Below are 22,175 nucleotides of genomic sequence, written 5' to 3'. Positions count from 1 at the left end.
AGTGTCACTCTGTTCGTTAAAAAAAATGTCATACTCAAAAGGGAAAAAGGGAAAAAAATTTGTCATACTCACATCTAAATAATTTTCTCATCATTCCTGCAAGAGAAGAGTTAAGATCTAATCAGCAAGGTGAAGTTATTTACCATCCCTAGAGCATTGCTATTTGCTATTTTCTGAAAGAAATCATAAGATGAGAGTTGAGAATTTAAGTAATCTATAACCTGGTTTTCTCTTGCATTTCAGAAAAATCTGCCCATCTTCTTCAGTTTCAGGAGGATTGTCTGGAGCTGTCAAGTTTTTCTTCTTGATGGCATCCAAAGGAATACCTGAACTCATCTATAACCCAATCAATTTCCAAAGAAAGGAGTACAGCATTCATGAAGACAACAAAGAAGACATTAATAACAATAACAGAGATCAGAGAAACACATACAGAAGTAGATCATTAATTTCAACAATGTCCATGGGATGAATGCGGAGTCCGCTATATTAGTCTCTGAGAACAATGTTCCACTCCTGAACGAAAATGGCGATTGACTTAATAGATGAAACACCGTATTTCTTTCTTCATTACGAGCAACAAGAAGACATGGATACCGATCCACTATCTCTAAAGCTAGACCTGAAAGCAATTATCCCACATTGGATTTAAGAAACACAATGTGAAGACTTATAAGGACTTGGGTACCCTCTCTGTATCCAATTCGGCTCTCCTCCAGCCAGCCCAGCCAAAAACACAGGGTCCCCTGTTTTAGCTGGGCTGGATCCTCCAGCTCCCGCCACGGCTGGAGGAGAGCCAGATCCCTCCTTAACGGGTAGTTTTTAAAGATGAGTTCTACCCAAGTCCCAACAGTATGATAAGTAATTGAATACATTTTGAAGATCAATTAATATTACCATAAAACTCGCCCATCACAGCAGCATGAAGGATAGTAAAGCCATCTTTTCTTCTCAATTTGATGTCATCAATGGTAGTTATATTGGCGAGGAAGAACCGAAACATTTTCGTCTGTCCATAAGCAGCTGCCCAATATAATGGTGTCTCTTCCATGTCATTACCGATATTGACTAATCTGGGTTCCTTCTTCACCATCAACTTTGCAATCTTCAGAGCACCAATCCTGGCTGCTTCGTGCAGTGCTGTATTTCCTCTGCAATTTTTCTCCGACAGAAGGTGGATTGGCAGCTTATTTATTAGTTCAATGGCGGCCTCGGTACGGCGATTCAGAGCAAGCACATGAAGGACAGTATCACGATGATCATTGATGATGGGTGAAATTGGGTGTTGCATATAGAAGTTAAGGAGAACCTCCACCTTCTCCCCATTGACAGCCGCTTTATATACATCTCCATATTTAAGATTGTTGGAGCCAGAAGTTGATTCAGCCATGTTGGTAATGGATGAAGGGTCGCAGGGAAAGTCATTGCTATATATAGTATAAGTAAGGGTGAGTCGAATATCTTTCGTATTTGACTCTCCTCTAGCCGTGGCGGAAGCAGGAGGATCCAACCCAGTAAAGACAGGAATGTTTAGGTCATTTCATAGGCAGCCCCCCTTACCAAATGACCAAAAATAACTTCAAATGAGCTACCTTTTTATTATATTATAAATAATTCTTTCCATTTGCTTGGAAAGAAAAGAAATCCAAGCAAGGAACATAGTAAAGGAAGGATATACATTGCATACACATTTGTTAAAAAGAATAAATTGAGCTTTACCCTTTAACAAAGTACTACTAAAGCACCAAGATAGATCTTCATTATTAGTTTTATCAAGCTATTTCGCTTAATCAATAATTAGCAAAATGGGCTACATTTTTGTCATGCGGAATAATGATTTGATTAGTATGACCGTTGGATATATGAGGACTTGTCTAGATAAGCATGTTAAATTTGGTGCCTATCTAAGCATCACGGGGTCCCATATATGAGGCTTTTCGGCTTGTCTTGTCGACTGTGTATCCTTGTTCTTCAAACAAAAATTACTTTTATTGAAATCTCAGAGATACGACTTATGACCTTGCATATCCAAATTAACATGGTTGGATAAGAGGCATATGATGGTAATCAAAATTCAATATAGACAAATAATTTCAAATCATCAACCCTAATTTCTATTATATCATAAATAATTTTCTCCTTTTGCTTGGAAAGCAAAGGAATCCAAGCAAAGAATGTAGTAAAGGAGGCATATACATTACTTACACAATAGTTAAAAAGAATAAATTGAACTCTACCCTTTAATAATTAGTTCTAAAGCGCCAAGATGGGTCTTCATTGTGTGCTTTGTCCATCTCTTTTGCTTAATCAGTAATTAGTCTCCCTCCCACCCCTAGCTCAGCCTGTGGGTTGAAAAGCCCAACCTAGGCCATGAAATTAATCGACAGGCTTTAGGTGGGCTCGAGCTCATGCTTAACAGTCCAAACTTGAATTCACGTTATCATCATCTCATCATGAATTGATTTTCAGTTCAAAAAATATTCGGCAAAGAACCGCAAGATAATTGAAAAAACAAACCCTGTATATGGTGGGACATAACTGAGATAGGCCAACAAACTTGGTATGGAGAACTCATATATCCAATAGTCAGATTTACCAACTTAATCCACCATGCCAAAACACACAAAAAAAAAAAAACAGATCGTATAAGAGAAAACACTTTTGATTGCATGGTAATAAGGCAAAAGGGACTCTTCCTTTCATTCTGATTGGGCAAATGAACTAATTAAGCAATGATACAATAAAGTGCCCTCTTGATGCTCAAGCTTGAAAGCCCTCCAACTATATTCTTTGCTTATCAACCAAAAAGTGAAAAGCCTTCAATGATTTCCAATGTTTTTGAAAAAGTAAAGGTTCAAAGAAATGTTTTTTTTTTTTGGTCTCATCATATGAATCTTATTTTTTGATTTGGAGCTCAGCTCACACCCTCAGCCAATATTCCCAAATAAGAGATTTCTCATGAAGAAATCAAGCTATACTCTTCAACGCGAAAACAAAAAAATAAAATAAAAAAAAAACTAAAAATTCCTCCAACTCAATTAAAATATGCAGCTTATAGCAATGACTTCTACATCTTCTACCTTTCACTCATTGCAATTCCAGACAATCTTGTGTATGTGCTTAAGAGTAGGCCTTCAAATTCAAGCATGGCTGAATCAACTACTGCTGTCAACCATCTTACGTATGCAGATGTATACAGAGCAGCAGAAACTGGGAAGGAGCTGAACATTCTCCGGAAATTCTACATGAAAAGACCGAAATCACCAATCAATGGTAGGGGTGACACAGTCCTCCATACTCTCATTCTAAATCACCATACAAGTGCTGCCAGTGAGCTACTAAATTTACCAGCCCATGGCTTAACTGCAAAAAATTGTAAAGGAAACACAGCATTACATGAAGCAGCAAAGGTTGGTGCTCTGGAGATTGCAAAGTTAATTGTCCAGAAGGAGGAGAGTCTAATCAACGAACGCAATCTGATGGGAGAGACACCACTGTACAGGGCAGCTGCTTATGGACAAACAGAGATGTTACAGTACTTAGCAACAAATATCTCCAAGGATCACCCTGGGTTGAAAAGAAATGACGGCTGTACAGTTCTCCATGCTGCTGTAATGGGCAAGTTTTATGGTATATATAGTCTCTACTTCATACATTATTTCTAAAATTTTTATTACATTACTTGCTGATGACAGTCTCAAATACTGCATGAATTGAATTGAATTAGGTCTAGCTTTAAAGATAATAGATTGGTACCCAGATCTTGCCATTGTTTGTAACAAAAAGAGCATCACGGCTCTTCTTCTGCTATGCGAATCACCCTCTTCGTTCAAGAGCGGGACATTTTACTCACAGAATAATATGATCAAGGCCCCCTTCATTCCGCTTGCACTGTTGGCATTAGTAATCTACTTCTGTAAGTGGTTCTTGGATGATCATCACCAGTGTCCCGTCCTCCTGCTATTAGGGAGAGCTAATTGATTTAGTAAATGAAACAGGTATAACTTCAGATGCTGCTACTGATCCTCCAGAAACTGAAAAAGAACAGAGTTCATTGCTGGAAAACAGAAAACAAGGTTTCTATCTTCATTTTACTTAAATTAAATTTAAGAGCTTCTTCAATTTGTTCTTCATGAGGAAGTGACACAATCTATTATCTTGCAGGGATGATCAGAAGATTAGTTAATAAATTTAGATGTGAGTGTGTCATCTTTTTATTTGGAAGGAATCTATATTACTAAACAGAATTGAGAAGCATGACCAGAAAGATTTTGAAATTTCCCTCCTTCCTACACTAATCCAAAGTGACAAATGGCAGAGAGCCAGAGACCAATAATCAACTATCATTTGAAAAATATAGTATAACCAGTGGTGGGATGAATAAAATACTAATCAGTATAGTTAACAAGATGATTGCTGAATATGGTCCTTCTATAGGCATGTAGGAATCACTTTTCCAATCAAATGAGGTTTAGTATTACTTTTGAGGGAATAAAAAGATAAATAATAAAAAAGAATGAAAACATAGGAGAGAAATTTGAATAGGCACAGGTTGACCTGTAAATGTTATTCCTGTAGGGTTTTTATATCTTAGAGGGATTGATGATGTGAAGCAAATGCATAAATTGGCACTGGATCTAGCAAAACTCTTGATAAGAAAAGAACTTGAAGATTTGGAACAGAATTCAGGCCGTTTGTGTGATAAAACCAACATTTCACCTATCAGAAATACAATCAGTGACACTCTCATGTTAGCTGCAAGGTCTGGCATTGTTGAAGTTATAGATGTGATTTTCAAGGAATTCCCAGAGTCTATCGAGTTTCTCGATAAGAATGGGAAGAACATATTTCATTTAGCAGCAGAGTATCGGCAAGTAGGAGTTTTAAAGCTTTTGAAAACAAGGGGCTTTCTTACAACTAAAATGGTTGCGGATGTCGACAAGATGGGAAACACAGCTTTGCATCTTGCAGCAGAGTATGCTGATCATGTTCAAGAACAGATTTTGGGCCCAACAGCACAAAAGTTGTGGCGAGAGACGTTCTGGTTCAAGGTATTTTTTTTTTATTCCTACAACCACAAGAGTCTAGGCATAAGCTTAACAGAGCGCATAAGTGTACTGATTGGGCCAAGCTGAGATTGAAAATGATTAGCCCTGTTGCATCTATTATATGCAGTCCATGTCTAAGACTGTGGCATTAGACAAGTTAATAGATTGAACTATGCATTGAAGTTTATGTGGTTATGCACTTATAATCACCTTGAACTATATTTGCTCAAAGAAGCCAGCTTATTGCCTTGTTGGTATAGCTTATTGAGACTCATACACAAGTCTAGGGATCGAATCCCTTCTGCATAATTTAGAATAATTGTCCTCAATGTTGTTCTGGTGGTTGGTTTCTTGACCATGATCTTGATTAGTGGTCGTTCTTATTTTTGTTTGTAGCAAGTACAGGATGCTTCCCTAGTCCACCTATTTCATCTTCGAAATTACAAAGGCAAAACAGCAGATGAGTTATTCAAGGACACCCACAAGAGCTTGTTAGAGAGCAGCTCGTATAAGGTTCAGGAAATATCAGAGAATAGCATGTTAATCTCAACCTTAATTGCAGCCATTAACTTCACTGCAGCATTTGCTGTTCCTGGTGGTTATGACCAGGAATCTGGTCTCCCTATTTACGCTAGAATGACAAGTTATTTCCCCACATTTTATGTATATGCTTCAGTAGCATTGTTTTTCTCCCTTGTATCCATAACTGGCTGCTTATCCTCTTACCTATCTCGCTTTCATTGGAATGACTTTTACCTTATCTTGCCACTCAAATACCTTATTGTAGGCAACTCTGTCCTCTTCTCAGTGATCTATACAGTTTTAGCATTTATACAAGCTATTTTACTTGTGACAAATGCCGAATTTAAAGTCATGGAATTTGCGCTTGGAGTTTTAGCTGTCATAGTTGTTATTGCAGTAGTCATCCTTATCTATGTAGATGTAATGTTTCCACCCTTTTGCTACATCATAGATAGGCTTTTGTACTCTATTTCTTACCAAGACAAGATGATGTAGGATTTACTAGTTGAGTGTTCACATGGAACTGGTGTTGTATTTGTCTACATATATATGTATAAGTGTGCGTTGTACTACTTGCAGCCTCTTCTTCTCCCCTCCCTTTTTTCTTTTACTGTTCCTGGTTCTCTTTCTTGTATTACTAACATGTTGATGTAGTAACTGAGTATTAGGGAGCACAATGGAAGAGGAATTCTGAAACTTCACCTTTCTATATCAGCCATTAGAGCAAAAGTTCAAAGTTGAATTCATCCGCTTGTTGCAATGGCAAAGCCATTAGAGCATCATCAGACGCCCAAAATATAATGTATAAAATTGTGTATGGTTAGAATTCATCTGCTTATGCTACTTTTAGAGTAAACAACCTATTACAGTTATGTACATCATGTCCTATTAGCATGGGATAAGTATACCTAATTGGGATTCTCTTAATAAAGGGTGCTAGCACATGAGGTGTCACCTTTAGCTTTGAGATTGGATTCCATTTAGAACTTATAATTTCACCAAACATGCTAGCAGCAGGAAGCTACAGATTTCAGTAAAACGTATAAAAATTTTAGAATTAACTCCAAAAATTAAATGTCCAGGAACACAGGATGGAGGGTTCTGCACTCAATCACAGCCAAAAATTCCAGCAATAAAAACCACCACAGGCTGTGCAGGGGTACCTAAGATTGGAATCACCTATGACTGTAATAAACAGAGAGAGGTAAGAAAACACTAGCTGCTGAACCTGAGAACATGTTCAAGGGTGGAATCCTATTGGATAATGTAGCCAATTAAGTTTCTATGTCCATCGAACTATTTACCGCTGTAATTGACCTTCTGATGATCTGATGGTGTCCACTGTGTCCCAGATCTTAGCTTTAACATCATCAATAGTATCAGTAGTACTCATCACCTCTATGGTGATTCTCTTACCACATAATGTCCTAACAAATATCTACAACAGAAGGACCATATCAAGCATGGAGTTCTCAATTTTGTAATTGGCCAATGTTAGGCAATCCTCAAGCTTTCTTCCTGCATATAACAGCAGTCCCACTGAGATCCTCAATCATGGCCTTGACATTTTCAGTTGTGTACCTTACATTCAAATCAACTCGAATGGCATCTCCAGTTTTCATATTGAAAAATGCACTATTCTATCTTCCACATAAGGAACCACATAAAGGGTGGAACCACTTTGGATGAATCTGCCAAAGCTCCTGTTATCTTCAAGCCTTTTTTCAGCATAGACAATATCCTGATTATCAAGTTGAAACCACTCCTGAATCTTGGCTTTCACATTCATATTGGTGTCCAACTTCTTGTTAGAATGTATCATGTATCCATTGCAGTAGCTCCTATATGCTTATGTGATCCATTGGGCTTTCCATTGAAATAGAGTACTGAGAGTCTAAGAATGTTTAACAGTTCTAGTGTCAGTGTCCATAAATGTGGTAATCAAATGCCTAGTTAACTGTTCCGACCAGCACCATTGAACAATGAAGCATTCATCTAACTTTTGTGGATATGTAATTCGCATTATCATCATCTCATCATGGGTTGATTTTCAGTTCAATATATCACCATCATATGTGAAGAGAGCTTTGAAAATATTTGTAGTAAAACCTACTTCTTTTTTGAAGAATAGAGATCATTAAAAAAGCAAACCCTGTATATGGTGGGACAAAGCTGTGATAGGCCAACAAACTTGGTAATAGAGAACTCATAAATCAAATAGTGGGATGACCCAACTAACCCACGTGGCAAAAAAAATGAGTTTTATACGAGAAAACCCTTTTGATTGCATGGCAGTCTCATAATTTTTTTTCCAAATTAATGTGCTCGTAGTGCTGGTATTTGACACCAGGAGAAAAAATAGTTAATAAGGCAAAAGGGACTCTTTGCTTTATTCTGATTGTGCAAATGAATTAAGCAAAGTTACAATAAAGTGCCATCTTGCTGCGCAAGCCATTGAAAGTCCTCCTACCATATTCTTTGCTTATCAAACAAAAAGATAAAAGCCTTCAATGATTTTCTAATGTTATTTAAAAAGCAAGGGTTCAAAGTAAAAAAAACTGAGAAAGAAATCAAACCGTAGTATTAAACTTGAAAAACTAACTCAAAATTCTGCCAACTCAATTAAAGTTGCACTGTGGTAACCACAGATAAACAATGTCATGGTCACATGATCCTATCAAAACATTCACATGGGATCCTATCAGGAGTTTTCCAAACTGTTCATGTAAGAAACTTAGCCTGAGTTTCTGGGTTTCTAAAAGCTTGAAGCCACTCATTCAACTCACCTTTATATGTGGCTTATAGCAATAACTTCCACATCTTCTACCTTTAACTCATTACAGTTCCCAATAATTGTGTATGTGCTTAAGAGTAGGCCTTCAAATTCAAGCATGGCTGAATCAACTTCTGCTGTCAGCCATCTTAAGTATGGAAATGTATACAGAGCAGCAGAAAATGGAAAGGAGCTGAACATTCTCCGGAAATTCTACATGGAAAGACCGAACTCACCTATCAATGGTCGTGGTGACACAGTCCTCCATACTCTCATTCTAAATCACAACACAAGTGCTGCCAGTGAGCTACTAAAGTTACCAGTCCATGGCCTTACTGCAAAAAATTGTAAAGGAAACACAGCATTACATGAAGCAGCAAAGGTTGGTGCTCTGGAGATTGCAAAGTTAATTGTCCAGAAGGAGGAGAGCCTAATCAACGAACACAATAAGATGGGAGAGACACCACTGTACTGGGCAGCGGCTTATGGACAAACAGAGATGTTACAGTACTTAGCAACAAATATCTCAAAGGATCACCCTGGGTTGAAAAGAAATGATGGCTGTACAGTTCTCCATGCCGCTGTAATGGGCAAGTTTTATGGTATACATTGTCTCAACTTCTTACATTATTTCTAAAATTTTTATTACATTACTTGCTGATGACAGTCTCAAATACTGCATGAATTGAATTGAATTAGGTCTAGCTTTAAAGATAATAGATTGGTACCCAGATCTTGCCATTGTTTGTAACAAAAAGAGCATCATGGCTCTTCTTCTGCTATGCGAATCACCCTCTTCGTTCAAGAGCGGGACATTTTACTCACAGAATAATATGATCAAGGCCCCCTTCATTCCGCTTGCACTGTTGGCATTAGTAATCTACTTCTGTAAGTGGTTCTTGGATGATCATCACCAGTGTCCCGTCTTCCTGCTATTAGGGAGAGCTGATTGATTTAGTATATGAAACAGGTATAACTTCAAATGCTGCTACTGATCCTCCAGAAACTAAAAAAGAACAGAGTTCATTGCCGGAAAACAGAAAACAAGGTTTCTATCTTCGTTTTACTTAAATTAAATTTAAGAGCTTCTTCAATTTGTTCTTCATGAGGAAGTGACACACAATCTATTATCTTGCAGGGATGATCAGAAGATTAGTTAATAAATTTAGATGTGAGTGTGCCATCTTTTTATTTGGAAGGAATCTATATTACTAAATAGAATTGAGAAGCATGACAGAAAGATTTTGAAATTTCCATCCTTCCTACACTAACCCAAAGTGACAAATGGCAGATAGCCAGAGACCAATAATCAACTATCATTTGAAAAATATAGTATAACCAGTGGTGGGATGAATAAAATACTAATCAGTATAGTATACATGATGATTGCTGAATATGGTCCTTCTATAGGCATGTAGGTATCACTTTCCCAATCAAATGAGGTTTAGTATTTCTTTTGAGGGAACATAAAGGTAAATAAAAATAGAATGAAAACATAGGAGAGCAATTTGAATAGGTACAGCTTGACCTGGAAATGTTATTCCTGTAGGGTTTCCATATCTTAGAGGGATTTATGATGTGAAGCGAATGCATAAATTGGCACTGGATCTGGCAAAACTCTTGATAAGAAAAGAACTTGAAGATTTGGAACAGAATTCAGGCCGTCTGTGCGATAAAACCAACATTTCACCTATCAGAAATACAATCAGTGACACTCTCATGTTAGCTGCAAGGTCTGGCATTGTTGAAGTTATAGATGTGATTTTCAAGGAATTCCCAGAGTCTATTGAGTTCCTCGATAAGAATGGGAAGAACATATTTCATTTAGCAGCAGAGTATCGGCAAGTAGGAGTTTTAAAGCTTCTGAAATCAAGGGGCTTTCTTACAACTAAAATGGTTGCGGATGTTGACGAGATGGGAAACACAGCTTTGCATCTTGCAGCAGAGTATGCTGATCATGCTCAAGAGCAGATTTTGGCCTCAACAGCACAAAAGTTGTGGCGGGAGACGTTCTGGTTCAAGGTATTTTTTTTTGTTATTCCTACAATCACAATAGTCCAGGCATAAGCTTAACAGAGCACATAAGTGTACTGATTGGGCCAAGCTGAGATTGAAACTGATAAGCCCTGTTGCATCTATTATATGCAGTCCATGTCCAAGCCTGTGGCATTAGACAAGGTAATAGGTTGACCTATGCATTTAAGTTTATGTGGTTATACATTTATACTCGCCTTGAACTATATTTGCTCAAAGAAGCCAGCTTATTGCCTTGTTGGTATAGCTTATTGGGACTCATACACAAGTCCAGGGATTGAATCCCTTCTGCATAATTTAGAATAATTGTCCTCAATATTGTTCTGGTGGTTGGTTACTTGAACATGCTCTTGATTAGTGGTTGTTCTTATTTTTTTTCGTAGCAAGTACAGGATGCTTCCCTAGTCCACCTATTTCATCTTCGAAATTACAAAGGCAAAACAGCAGATGAGTTATTCAAGGACACCCACGAGAGCTTGTTAGAGAACTGCTCGTATAAGGTTCAGGAATTATCAGAGAATGCCATGGTCATCTCAACCTTAATTGCAGCCATTAACTTCACTGCAGCATTTGTTGTTCCTGGTGGTTATGACCAGGAATCTGGTCTCCCTATTTTCTCCAGAATGACAAGTTATTTCCCCACATTTTATGCATATACTTCAGTCGCATTGCTTTTCTCCCTTGTATCCATAACTGGCTGCTTATCCTCTTACCTGTCTCGCTTTCATTGGAATGACTTTTACCTTATCTTGCCGCTCAAATACCTTATTGTCGGCAACTCTGTCCTCTTCTCAGTGATGTATACAGTTTTAGCATTTATACAAGCTATTTTACTTGTGACAAATGCCGAATTTAAAGTCGTGGAATTTGCCCTTGGAGTTTTAGCTGTCATAGTTGTTATTGCAGTAGTCATCCTTATCTATGTAGACGTAATGTTTCCACCCTTTTGCTACATCATAGATAGGTTTTTGCACTCTATTTCTTACCAAGACAAGATGATGTAGGATTTACTAGTTGAGTGTTCCACATGCAACTGTGTTGTATGTCTACATATCTATGTATAAATGTGCCTTCTACTACTTGCAGCCTCTTCTTCTTCTTCTTTTCTCCTCGCTTTTTTTTTTTCTTTTTGTGTTCCTGGTTCTCTTTCTTGTATTACTAAAATGTTGATGTAGTAACTGAGTATTAGAGAGCACAATGGAAGAGGCATTCTGAAACTTCTCCTTTCTATAGCAGCCATTAGAGCAATAATCCAAAGTTGAATTCATCTGCTTGTGCAATATGCCTATACGCTGCAATGGCAAAGCCTTTAGAGCGTCATCAGACGCCCAAAATATAATGTATAAAATCGTGTATGGTTAGAATTCATCTGCTTATGCTACGTTTAGAGTAAACAACCTATTACAGTTATGTACACCATGATCCTATTAGCATGGGATAAGTATACCCAATTGGGATTCTCTTACTAAAGGATGCTAGCACATGATGTGTCACCTTTAACTTTTTGATATTGGATTCAATTTAGAACTTATACTTTCACCAAACATGCTGGCAGCAGGAAGCACTACAGTTTTCAGTAAAATGTATAAAATTTTTAAAATTAACTCCAAAAATAAAATGTCCAAGAACACAGGATAGAGGGTTCTGCACTTAATCACAGCCAAAAATGCCAGCAATGAAACCACCACAGGCTGTGCAGGAATACCTAGGATTAGAATCACCTATGACCACAATAAACAGAGAGAGGTAAGAAAACACTAGATGCTGAGCCTGAGAACAAGTTCAAGTGTGGAATCTTATCGGATATTTAGTCCATTAAGTTTCTATGCCTATTGAACTGTTTACTGCTGTAATTGACCCTATAATGATCTGATGGTGTCCACTCTGTGTCCCAGATCTTAGCCTTGACATCATCAATAGAATCAGTAGTACTCATGACCTCTATGGTGATTCTCTTACAACATAATATCCTAACAAATATCTGCAACAGAAGGACCATATCAAGCCTGGAGTTCTCAATTCTGTAATTGGCCAATGTTTGGCGATCCTCAATAACAGCAGTCCCACTGAGATCCTCAATCATGGCCGTGACATTTTCAGTTGTGTACCTTACATTCACATCAAGTCAGATGACATCTCCAGTTTTCATATTGACAAATGCAGTATTCCATCTTCCACATAAGGAACCACATAAAGGGTGGAAACACTTCGGATGTTATAATCTGCCAAAGGTCCTGTCATCTTCAAGCTGTTTATCAGCATAGACAAGATCCTGATTATCTAGTTGAAACCACTCCTGGATCTTGGCTTTCACATTCATATGGGTATCCAACTTCTTCACCTGAGTTGTGAATGTCTTTCTTTTCTGTGATACCCTCACATGTATTTGAATCTCATGTCCTAAACGATGAATAGTCAATCCATACAGATACATATCATTGATACCAATAGGACAACACTGCACTATGGTTAGATGACATAAACAACGACTTCAGCCAGAAAGAATGGCCTCAAGCCAGTAAATCTTGTAGTTAGAATGTATTATGTATTCATTGCAGTAGCTTCTATATGTTTATGTGATCCATTGGGCTTTCCATTGAAATAGAGTACTGAGAGTCTCAGAATGTTTAACAGTTCTTATGTCAGTGTCCATAAATGTAGTAATCAAATGCCTAGTTGACTATTCCATCCAGCACTATTGAACAGTGAAGCATTCATCTAAATTTTGAGGAGATGTAATTCGCATTATCATCATCATCTCATCATGGGTTGATTTTCAGTTGAAGAATAGAGAACATTGAAAAAGCAAACCCAGTATCTGGTGGGAAAAAGTTGTGATCGGCCAACAAACTTGGTAATAGAGAACTCATATATTAAATAGTGAGATGACCGAACTAGACCACGTGGCCAAAAAAATGAGTTATATATGAGAAAACCCTTTTGATTGCATGGTAGTCTCAACTTTTTTCCAAATTAATGTGCTCGTAGTGCTGGTATTTGATGCCAGGAAAAAAAATAGTCAATAAGGCAAAAGGGACTCTTTGCTTTATTCTGATTGTGCAAATGAACTAAGTAAAGTTACAATAAAGTAACATCTTGATGCTCAAGCCATTGAAAGCCCTCCTACCAAAATTCTTTGCTTATCAAACAAAAAGATAAAAGCCTTACAATGATTTCTAATGTTTTTGAAAAAGAAAGGGTTCAAGTTAAAAAAAAAATTCCCCCTCAATCATATGGCTCTTATTTCTTGATTTGGAGCTCAGCACAGACCCTCAACCAAGATTCCCAGTTAAGAGATTTCTTAGGAAGAAATCAAGCCATAGTATTAAACTTGAAAAAAGAACTCAAAATTCTGCTAACTCAATTAAAGTTGCATTATGCTAACCTCACATGAACAATGTCATGGTCACATGATCCTATCAAAACATTCACATGGGATCCTATCAGGAGTTTTCCATACTGTTCATGTAAGAAACCTTGCCTGAGTTTCTAGGTTTCTAAAAGCTTGAAGCCACTCATAGATATATAAAGCCAAGCTCAACCCAAAGCCTTAGCCCTGGCGGGGCCTAGCCCCGACTGCTTTGAAATCCCACCCCTAGCTCAGCCCATGGTTTGAAAAGCCCAACCAAGGCCTTGAAATTAATCGACAGGCTTTGGGCAGGCTAGAGCTCGTGCTTAACGGTCCAGACTTGGATTCATAGTTCAAAATACATGTTTTTGCATAGTTAATCTAATTTTTGTGGATATGTTATTCACATTATCATCATCTCTTCATGGATTGATCTTTAGTTCAATTTTTTTTTTTTGCAGAATAGAAATTATTGAAAAAGCAAACCCCCGAACCTGTTTGTGGGTTTGCCCTGCTGGTTTAGAAAGATGTGCTTTGGTCAGGGGGTCCAAGGTGCGAATCCCCACGAATGAAATGTTACACGGTGTGGGGGGAGGCTTCATGTAACTGGGGTTTTCCCTAGGGCCTGAACCGTAAACCCAGGCAGGTTCAAGGGTTTCCTCATTAAAAAAAAAGGGACATAGCTGAGATAAGCAAACAAACTTGGTAGTAGAGATCTCATATATCCAATAGTCAGATTGATAAAAATAGCCAAAGTGGCAAAACAAAAAAGGTCATATAAGAGAAAACCCTCTTAATTGCATGGTAGCCTCATAACTTTTTTTCCAAATTAATGTGCTCGTAATGCTGATATTTGTCCCCCCCCCCCCCCCAAAAAAAAAAAAAAGTAGTTAATAAGGCAAATGGGACTCTTCCCTTCATTCTGATACGGTAAATGAACTAATTAAGCAATGATACAATAAAGTGCCTTCTTGATGCTCAAGCAATTGAAAGCCCTCCAACTATATTCTTTGCTTATCAACCAAAAAGTGAAAAGCCTTCAATGATTTCCAATGTTTTTGAAAAAGTAAAGGTTCAAAGTAAAATTTTTTTTTTTTTGGTATCATCATATGAATCTTATTTCTTGATTTGGCGCTCAGCTCAGAGTCTGAAATAAGAGATTTCTCATGAGGAAATCGAGATATAGTCTTAAACTTGAAAAAAGAAAAAAAAACTAAAAATTCCTCCAACTCAATTAAAATATGCAGCTTATAGCAATGACTTCTACATCTTCTACCTTTCACTCATTGCAGTTCCAGACAATCTTGTTTATGTGCTTAAGAGTAGGCCTTCAAACTCAAGCATGGCTGAATCAATTTCTGCTGTCAACCATCTTAAGTATGGAGATGTATACAAAGCAGCAGAAAATGGAAAAGAGCTGAACATTCTCCGGAAATTCTATATGAAAAGACCGACATCACCCATCAATGGTCGGGGTGACACAGTCCTCCATACTCTCATTCTAAATTACCACACAAGTGCTGCCAGTAAGCTACTACAGTTACCAGTCCATGGCCTTACTGCAAAAAATTGTGAAGGAAACACAGCATTACATGAAGCAGCAAAGGTTGGTGCTGTGGATATTGCAAAGTTGATTGTCCAGAAGAAGGAGAGCCTAATCAACGAACGCAATTTGATGGGAGAGTCACCACTGTACTGGGCAGCAGCTTATGGACAAACAGAGATGTTAAAGTTCCTAGCAACAAATAAATCCCAGGATCACTCTGGGTTGAAAAGAAATGATGGCTGTACAATTCTTCATGCCACTGTTATGGGCGAGTTTTATGGTATACATAGTCTCTACTTTTACATTATTTCCAAGAATTTTATTACATTACTAGCTGATGACAGAGTCTGAAATACTGCCTGAATTGAATTGAATTAGGTCTAGCTTTAAAGATAATAGATTTGTACCCAGATCTTGCCCTTGCTTCTAACAAAAAGAGCATCACGGCTCTTCTTCTGCTATGCGAATCACCCTCTTCGTTCAAGAGCGGGACATTTTACTCACAGAATAATATGATCAAGGCCCCCTTCATTCCGCTTGCAATGTTGGCATTAGTAATCTACTTCTGTAAGTGGTTCTTGGATGATCATCAATATCCTGCTACTAGGAGAAATGAATATTGTTTTAGTATATGAAACAGGTATACCTACGGATGCTGCTACTGATCCTCAAGAAACTGAAAAGCGACAGAGTTCATTTCTGGGAAACAGTATACAAAGTTCTATCTTCATTTTACCTAAATTAAATTAAGAGCTTCTTCATTTGTTCTTCATGAGGAATTGACACATACTCTATTCTCTTGCAGGGATGATCAGAAGATTAGTTAACAAATTTAGATGTGAGTTTAACATCTTTTTATTTGGAAGAAAGCTATATTACTTTAAGGGTCGATCCGAAAAACCCTTGGCACTGTTCTAGGAGTCCCATCAACCGCAAAAAATGGTTGGGTCCCTGTTGCAAAGTCACATTTTGTTTGCTATAGGTTTCTATTAGCTTTATGAAGGGTGAATCTTTCGTTCCCCAATGGTCATGCTAGAACAACTCTTCATCATCTTTCATAACTTAGAGGATGAAAATTTACTCCCTATATAGGCACAACCTGACCTGTAAATATTATTCTTGTAGGGTTTCCATATCTTAGAGAAATTGATGATGCGAAGAAAACGCATGAATCAGCACTAGCACTGGCAAAACTCTTGATAAGAAAAGAACTTGACATTTCTTCTACCAGAAATACAATCAGTGACATTCTCATGCTAGCTGCAAGGTCTGGTATTGTTGAGGTTATAGATGTGATCCTCACAGAATGCCCAGAGTCTATTGAGTTTCTTGATAAGAATGGAAAGAACATATTTCATTTAGTAGCTGAGCATAGGCAAGTGGGAGTTTTCAGGCTTTTGAAATCAAGGGGCTTTCTTACAATTAAGATGGTTGCGGATGTCGACAGTATGAAGAACACAGCATTGCATCTTGCAGCAGAGTATGCTGATCATCTTCAAGAAAAGAATGTTGACCCTTCATCACGAAACATGTGGAAGGAGATGTTCTGGTTCAAGGTATTTTTGTTATTCCTACAACCATAATAGTCTACATATAAGCTTAAGTAGAACACATAAGTATATACACATTTAAACATGGTAAGTCCTAGAGCAACTACATTTTTCAGGCCATGTCCAAGCCTGTGGCATGAGCCAAGGTAATAGGTTTGTTGCTCTATAGTCACAGCTCATTGGAAGTCATACATAAGTGTTGGGTATATTCTATAACCCGAATATATGTTCTAATATAAGTCTACTTGAATAAGGAATCAGGGTGTGGTGGGCCCCACTGGATAGAACCCATCTAACCTAAAACACTAGTCTTTCCTATAAATACTAGCTGGAGGCAGCAATCTGTTTATTCCAAACTTGATATGCAGGGTGTATTGCTTTAAGCAACCTTGTGCTTAAACCTAAACCCAGCAATAAGTACTCCAGGGATCGAATCCTTTCTGCATAATTTAGCTTCATTGTGTTCTGTGGTTTTAATATATAGGTGGATAGTTGAACATTTAAAAGAATAGAGTTCAATAGAATATTGCATAATTACTGATCTACAGGAATGTGCTGAAATAAACCAATATAGAATATCTCATCTAAACTTACACTAATATTCCTTAATATTGTTCTGGTGTTTGGTAACTTAAGCATGCTCTTGATTAGTGGTCGTTCTTATTTTTGTTTGTAGCAAATAAAGGATGTTTCCCTAGTTCACCTATTTCATCTTCAAAATTGCGAAGGCAAAACAGCAGATGAGTTATTCAATGACACCCACATGAGCTTGTTACAGATGAGCGTGCAGAACGTTAAGGAAGATTCGGAGAACTCCATATTCATCTCAACCTTAATTGCAACCATTAACTTCACTGCATCATTTGCTGTTCCTGGCGGTTATGACCAGGATTCTGGTCGCCCTATTTTCGCCAAAATGACAACATATTTCCCTGCATTTTATGCATATACTTCAGTTGCATTGTTCTTCTCACTTGTATCCATAACTTCCTGCTTGTCCTCTTACCTGTCTCGCTTTCATATGAATGATTTTTACCTTATCTTGCCACTCAAATACCTTGTTGTAGGAAACTCTGTCCTCTTCTCAGTGAACTATACAGTGTTAGCATTTATACAAGCTATCATACTTGTGACGAATGCCAAATTTAGAGTCATAGAATTTGTCCTTGGAGTTTTAGCTGTCATAGTTGTTATGGGAGCAGTCATCCTTATCTATGTAGATATAATGTTCCCCTCCTTCTGCTACATTGTAGATGTGTTTTTGCACTCTATTTCTCAAGACAAGATAATGAAGATAATGTAGGATTTACAAGTTGAGTGTTCATATGCAACTGGTGTTGTATTTGTTTACATATCTAAGTGTGCCTTCTACTACAAGGGGACTCAATTGATTTAAAAATCATTCTTTTGCAGCCTCTATTTCTTCTTCTTTTCCCCCTCCCTTCCTTGTTTTCCTTTTTTTCTGTTCCTGGTTCTCTTTCTTGTATTATTTATATGTTGATGTAGTACCTGAGTATTAGAGAGCACAATGGAAGACACTAGGATTCTCTTACTAAAGGGTGCTAGCACAATAAACAGAGATTTCAGTACAATTTATAAAAATTTTAAAATTAATGTCACCAAACATGCTTAGTGCAGGAAACACTACAGATTTCAGTAAAATTTATAAAAATTTTAAAATTAACTCCAAAAATAAAGCATCCAGGAACAAAGGATGGAGGGTTCTGCACTTAATCACAGCCAAAAATGCCAACAATAAAAACCACCACAGGGTGTAGGGTTACCTAGGGTTGGAATCACCTATGAACACAATAAACAGAGAGAGGTAACAAAACACTACCTGCTGCTGCTGAGCCTGAGAAGAAGTTCAAGGGTTTCCTATTGTAGTCCATTAAGTTTCTATGACCACCGAGCTGTTTACCTCTGCAATTGAGCCTCTGCTGATCTGATGGTATCCCCAATGGCACCAATAATTCAAACCCAAATAATAAAACATGGCAATAACAGAGCATTCAGAAAAAGTCATTTAAAGAAAGAAAATCGTCCAAGATGAATCCGTAAATTGAAAATCGTGAAACCTTTAATCGGGCTGGTTGGGGGAACACACAAAGGACAATGAGTAGGTTTGCATAATCCAGATCAGATTTATCCATGCATTAAGAACCATGCAGCTTAAATTGGTTCAATTCTGAGATATGGTAAACAATGCAAAGTCTGGAAAGAACCGGCCAAAATCATGTCAGCATGGTTCACAAACAAGACTACAGTAGTCGTGGTGCACCCTAAGTATATTGGTTCTATCACTTCTATGTTTCTACATAATGCATGAATCTGATATGGGGAACATATTTTACCAAAAAAAAAAAAAAAAAGATATGGGGAACATAAGGTTCACCCTTAGCAAGGAGTTGGGGTGTCAATTCTAGCTCCGTCTCGATAGACTCAATCGAGTACACCCGGTTAAAGCCCGGCCCAACAGACCAGATCGAGCCTACTCGATTAAAGCCCGGTCCGGTCCAATTTGCTAAATGGGCGGTCATGATGTAGAGCTTGAGATATTGGTGAAGCACGGCTAGGCTCGACCGAGACCGAGCCGGACCAGTTGACACCCTTAGCAAGGAGCATCATACATAGTTCTTGCAAGGACGAAATTTCTATGCTACAACTGTAGCAATAATATTACCTTGCTGGAAGACTAGGAAATGGGATCTAAAAGGGTATTTATGAAACCAAAGGGAAAGTGATTATTCCATTTCCTTGGCTGCCAGCAGGGTAGCAAGAACATTCCTGTTACAAGTGTAGTAACAAAATTTTTTTCCTCTTACAATGCTTTTGCATATGGTGATCTAACGATACATTAGGGCATCTTTTTTATATACTTGAAGGTCCACTACTGTGCGAGATGGTTGTATGAGGTTGACTTTGTTGCATGCACGTAAAATGTATACACATATGATGCAGTTAGCACAATCATGTTATACAACAACCAACAATAGGTTAAAAGGAATGTTCATTATAAAATAAAAGGAAAGAGAATGCCACACAGTTGCACAACGCATGCCGCTCCTATGCCCTGACATAGGGATGTTAGAAATGACCGTTGCACCACCTAGAACCTCAGAAATGACTAGGAGTGCGAAGGTCATTTCGCACACCTTTAGCTCAGGACGTAGGATGGCGTGTCTTGTACGATTGGTTGGCATTCTTTTTCTCTAAAATAAAATATAAAATAACCATATAAATATCCGAAGTTAAATTACGGTTTTGGAATTCCACTTGAATGAGGTGATCCTTTTCACATCCCTTAAACACAACGCGTGATTCAGTGTTGCCCATCAAAACTTGATCTCATGCTTGGTTGGTTCTTAGGTTACCACGTGGAAAGAGTCCTATCGTGAGCTGACACCCACCGAAACCTGTCATAAGTAAATACGTATTTAATGCTCATCAATCCCCCAAACACCTTAAAAAACCGTGACCCACTCATTTCCTTAATCTCTCCACTTCGAAAGACCGTTTAGCCCTTCAACAACCAATTTTTAAATCGTTAGACAACAGTTTCATTTGATTCTCCCGCAAGCTTCTCCTGAAAAAATTTCGAATCCCTCGCTTTGCAAAGTTCATTCTCTCGCAATCTTTCTCTCAAAAAAACAAATTCAAATCCCCCGCCTAATTCTCCTAATAAAAATCTTACCACAACCCCTCCATCTCTGCAACTCAAATCCAAACCCTAGAAAAATTCTAGTCTCCATTACCTTCTTCACATTCTCTCTGCAACCAAAAATGCCTTCAATCCCCGAAGAACCTCTTTTGGCTCCAAACCCAGATCGATTCTGTATGTTCCCAATCCATTATCCTCAAATCTGGGAAATGTACAAGAAAGCTGAAGCTTCCTTCTGGACAGCAGAAGAGGTTGATCTCTCCCAAGATCTCCGTCACTGGAATGAAACCCTAACCCTCGACGAGAAACATTTCATCACTCACGTTCTCGCTTTCTTTGCTGCCTCAGACGGAATTGTCCTCGAAAACCTTGCTGGTCGGTTCATGAAGGAAGTTCAAGTCGCTGAAGCTCGTGCTTTCTATGGTTTTCAGATCGCAATCGAGAACATCCACTCCGAAATGTACAGTCTTTTACTTGAAACCTACATCAAGGATTCTTCAGAGAAAGATCGTTTGTTTCGTGCAATCGAGACAGTTCCTTGCGTGAAGAAGAAAGCCGAATGGGCTCTTCGGTGGATCGACGGTTCAGAATCGTTTGCAGAACGTGTAATAGCCTTTGCTTGTGTTGAAGGGATCTTCTTCTCGGGGAGTTTTTGTTCGATCTTTTGGCTCAAGAAGCGAGGGTTGATGCCTGGTTTGACCTTCTCGAACGAGTTGATCTCGAGAGACGAAGGGTTACATTGTGATTTTGCGTGTTTGCTCTATGGGTTATTGAAGCAGAGGCCGAGTGAGGAGCGAGTTAAAGGAATCGTCGCTGACGCGGTGGAGATTGAAAGAGAGTTTGTTTGTGACGCGCTGCCCTGCGCGTTAGTGGGTATGAATGCGGATCTGATGAGTCAGTATATACAGTTTGTTGCTGATCGGCTGCTTGGCGCTCTAGGGTATGGAAAACTGTACAATGTTCAGAATCCGTTTGATTGGATGGAATTGATCTCATTGCAGGGGAAAACTAACTTCTTTGAGAAGAGGGTTGGGGATTATCAAAAGGCTTCAGTTATGTCGAGTTTGAATGGGGATGGTGGGTCCCATGTGTTCAAGATGGATGAGGACTTCTGATCTACGGTCCTGATGATTGTATTATATTTTCCTTTTTATTTTTTGAGGTGAAGTTTAGTATCTTATTAGTAATGGAATTATGGTTAATTTTCAGATCGGTATTTTGATTTGATTTGATACTACGGCTAGAATTGTTTTTTGCTTGATGAATCTATCCACTGATGAGATCTGGATCACTGGACCAATCAACGGTGTGGGACTTTATCAAACGGCTGAGACCAGTTGAATTCTCTGGTGGGATCGGCACGGTATCGATTGTGGCCGATATCAATCTTTGTCCAATCCTGGGATGGGAATCGGTATTGGCAATCATATAGATATCCCCCGATCCGGATCACAAGCATTTTGGTTTTTGGTGGATTTTTTTTGAGAAAATCCAAAAAAATTGTTTTGTAAACTATTTCTAGGATTCTTCATGTATTAGCCATTATCACAAATGCTTGAAAGACATTTCTGAAAAGAAAATTTCTTAATCCCTCATGTGTCTGAGCTATTAAGAAATCTAGCTCTCAAAGCCATTGTGGGAAAAGGTACTAATCCCTCAAAGACGAATTTTGTAAATAGTTCTGATATTTAA

General features: G+C 38.1%; 6 protein-coding genes across 6 annotated transcripts; 5 read left to right on the top strand and 1 right to left on the bottom strand.

The window, feature by feature from the left end:
* Positions 1-883: 883 nt before the first annotated feature.
* Positions 884-1,390, bottom strand: LOC122645271 (palmitoyltransferase AKR1-like). Its single transcript, XM_043838595.1, has one exon. The coding sequence runs from the start codon at positions 1,388-1,390 to the stop codon at positions 884-886; it is 507 nt and encodes a 168-aa protein (XP_043694530.1).
* Positions 1,391-3,146: 1,756 nt separating this feature from the next.
* On the top strand, positions 3,147-3,981 carry LOC122645269 (putative ankyrin repeat protein RBE_0317). The gene is made up of 2 exons (XM_043838594.1): positions 3,147-3,630; positions 3,728-3,981. The coding sequence occupies exons 1-2, from the start codon at positions 3,147-3,149 to the stop codon at positions 3,979-3,981; spliced, it is 738 nt and encodes a 245-aa protein (XP_043694529.1).
* Positions 3,982-4,721: 740 nt separating this feature from the next.
* LOC122645647 lies at positions 4,722-6,084 on the top strand. The gene is made up of 2 exons (XM_043838967.1): positions 4,722-5,051; positions 5,445-6,084. Exons 1-2 carry the CDS (start codon positions 4,749-4,751, stop codon positions 6,063-6,065), a joined length of 924 nt encoding a protein of 307 aa, XP_043694902.1. The 5' UTR covers positions 4,722-4,748; the 3' UTR covers positions 6,066-6,084.
* A 2,377-nt stretch (positions 6,085-8,461) lies between these two features.
* On the top strand, positions 8,462-9,296 carry LOC122645268 (ankyrin repeat-containing protein C6C3.08-like). Its single transcript, XM_043838593.1, has 2 exons — positions 8,462-8,945; positions 9,043-9,296. The coding sequence occupies exons 1-2, from the start codon at positions 8,462-8,464 to the stop codon at positions 9,294-9,296; spliced, it is 738 nt and encodes a 245-aa protein (XP_043694528.1).
* A 739-nt stretch (positions 9,297-10,035) lies between these two features.
* LOC122645267 (protein ACCELERATED CELL DEATH 6-like) lies at positions 10,036-18,125 on the top strand. Its single transcript, XM_043838592.1, has 2 exons — positions 10,036-10,365; positions 17,499-18,125. Exons 1-2 carry the CDS (start codon positions 10,063-10,065, stop codon positions 18,123-18,125), a joined length of 930 nt encoding a protein of 309 aa, XP_043694527.1. The 5' UTR covers positions 10,036-10,062.
* A 2,407-nt stretch (positions 18,126-20,532) lies between these two features.
* LOC122644659 (ribonucleoside-diphosphate reductase small chain) lies at positions 20,533-21,641 on the top strand. The gene has a single exon (XM_043838049.1). The coding sequence runs from the start codon at positions 20,606-20,608 to the stop codon at positions 21,596-21,598; it is 993 nt and encodes a 330-aa protein (XP_043693984.1). The 5' UTR covers positions 20,533-20,605; the 3' UTR covers positions 21,599-21,641.
* The last annotated feature ends 534 nt before the right edge of the window (positions 21,642-22,175 follow it).

Source organism: Telopea speciosissima, chromosome 11 (genome assembly GCF_018873765.1).
Source record: "Telopea speciosissima isolate NSW1024214 ecotype Mountain lineage chromosome 11, Tspe_v1, whole genome shotgun sequence".
In the NCBI taxonomy this organism is placed as follows: Eukaryota; Viridiplantae; Streptophyta; class Magnoliopsida; order Proteales; family Proteaceae; genus Telopea; species Telopea speciosissima.
The sequence above is the reverse complement of the archived record's forward strand: the minus strand, read 5'-3'. Positions and strand labels throughout refer to the sequence as shown.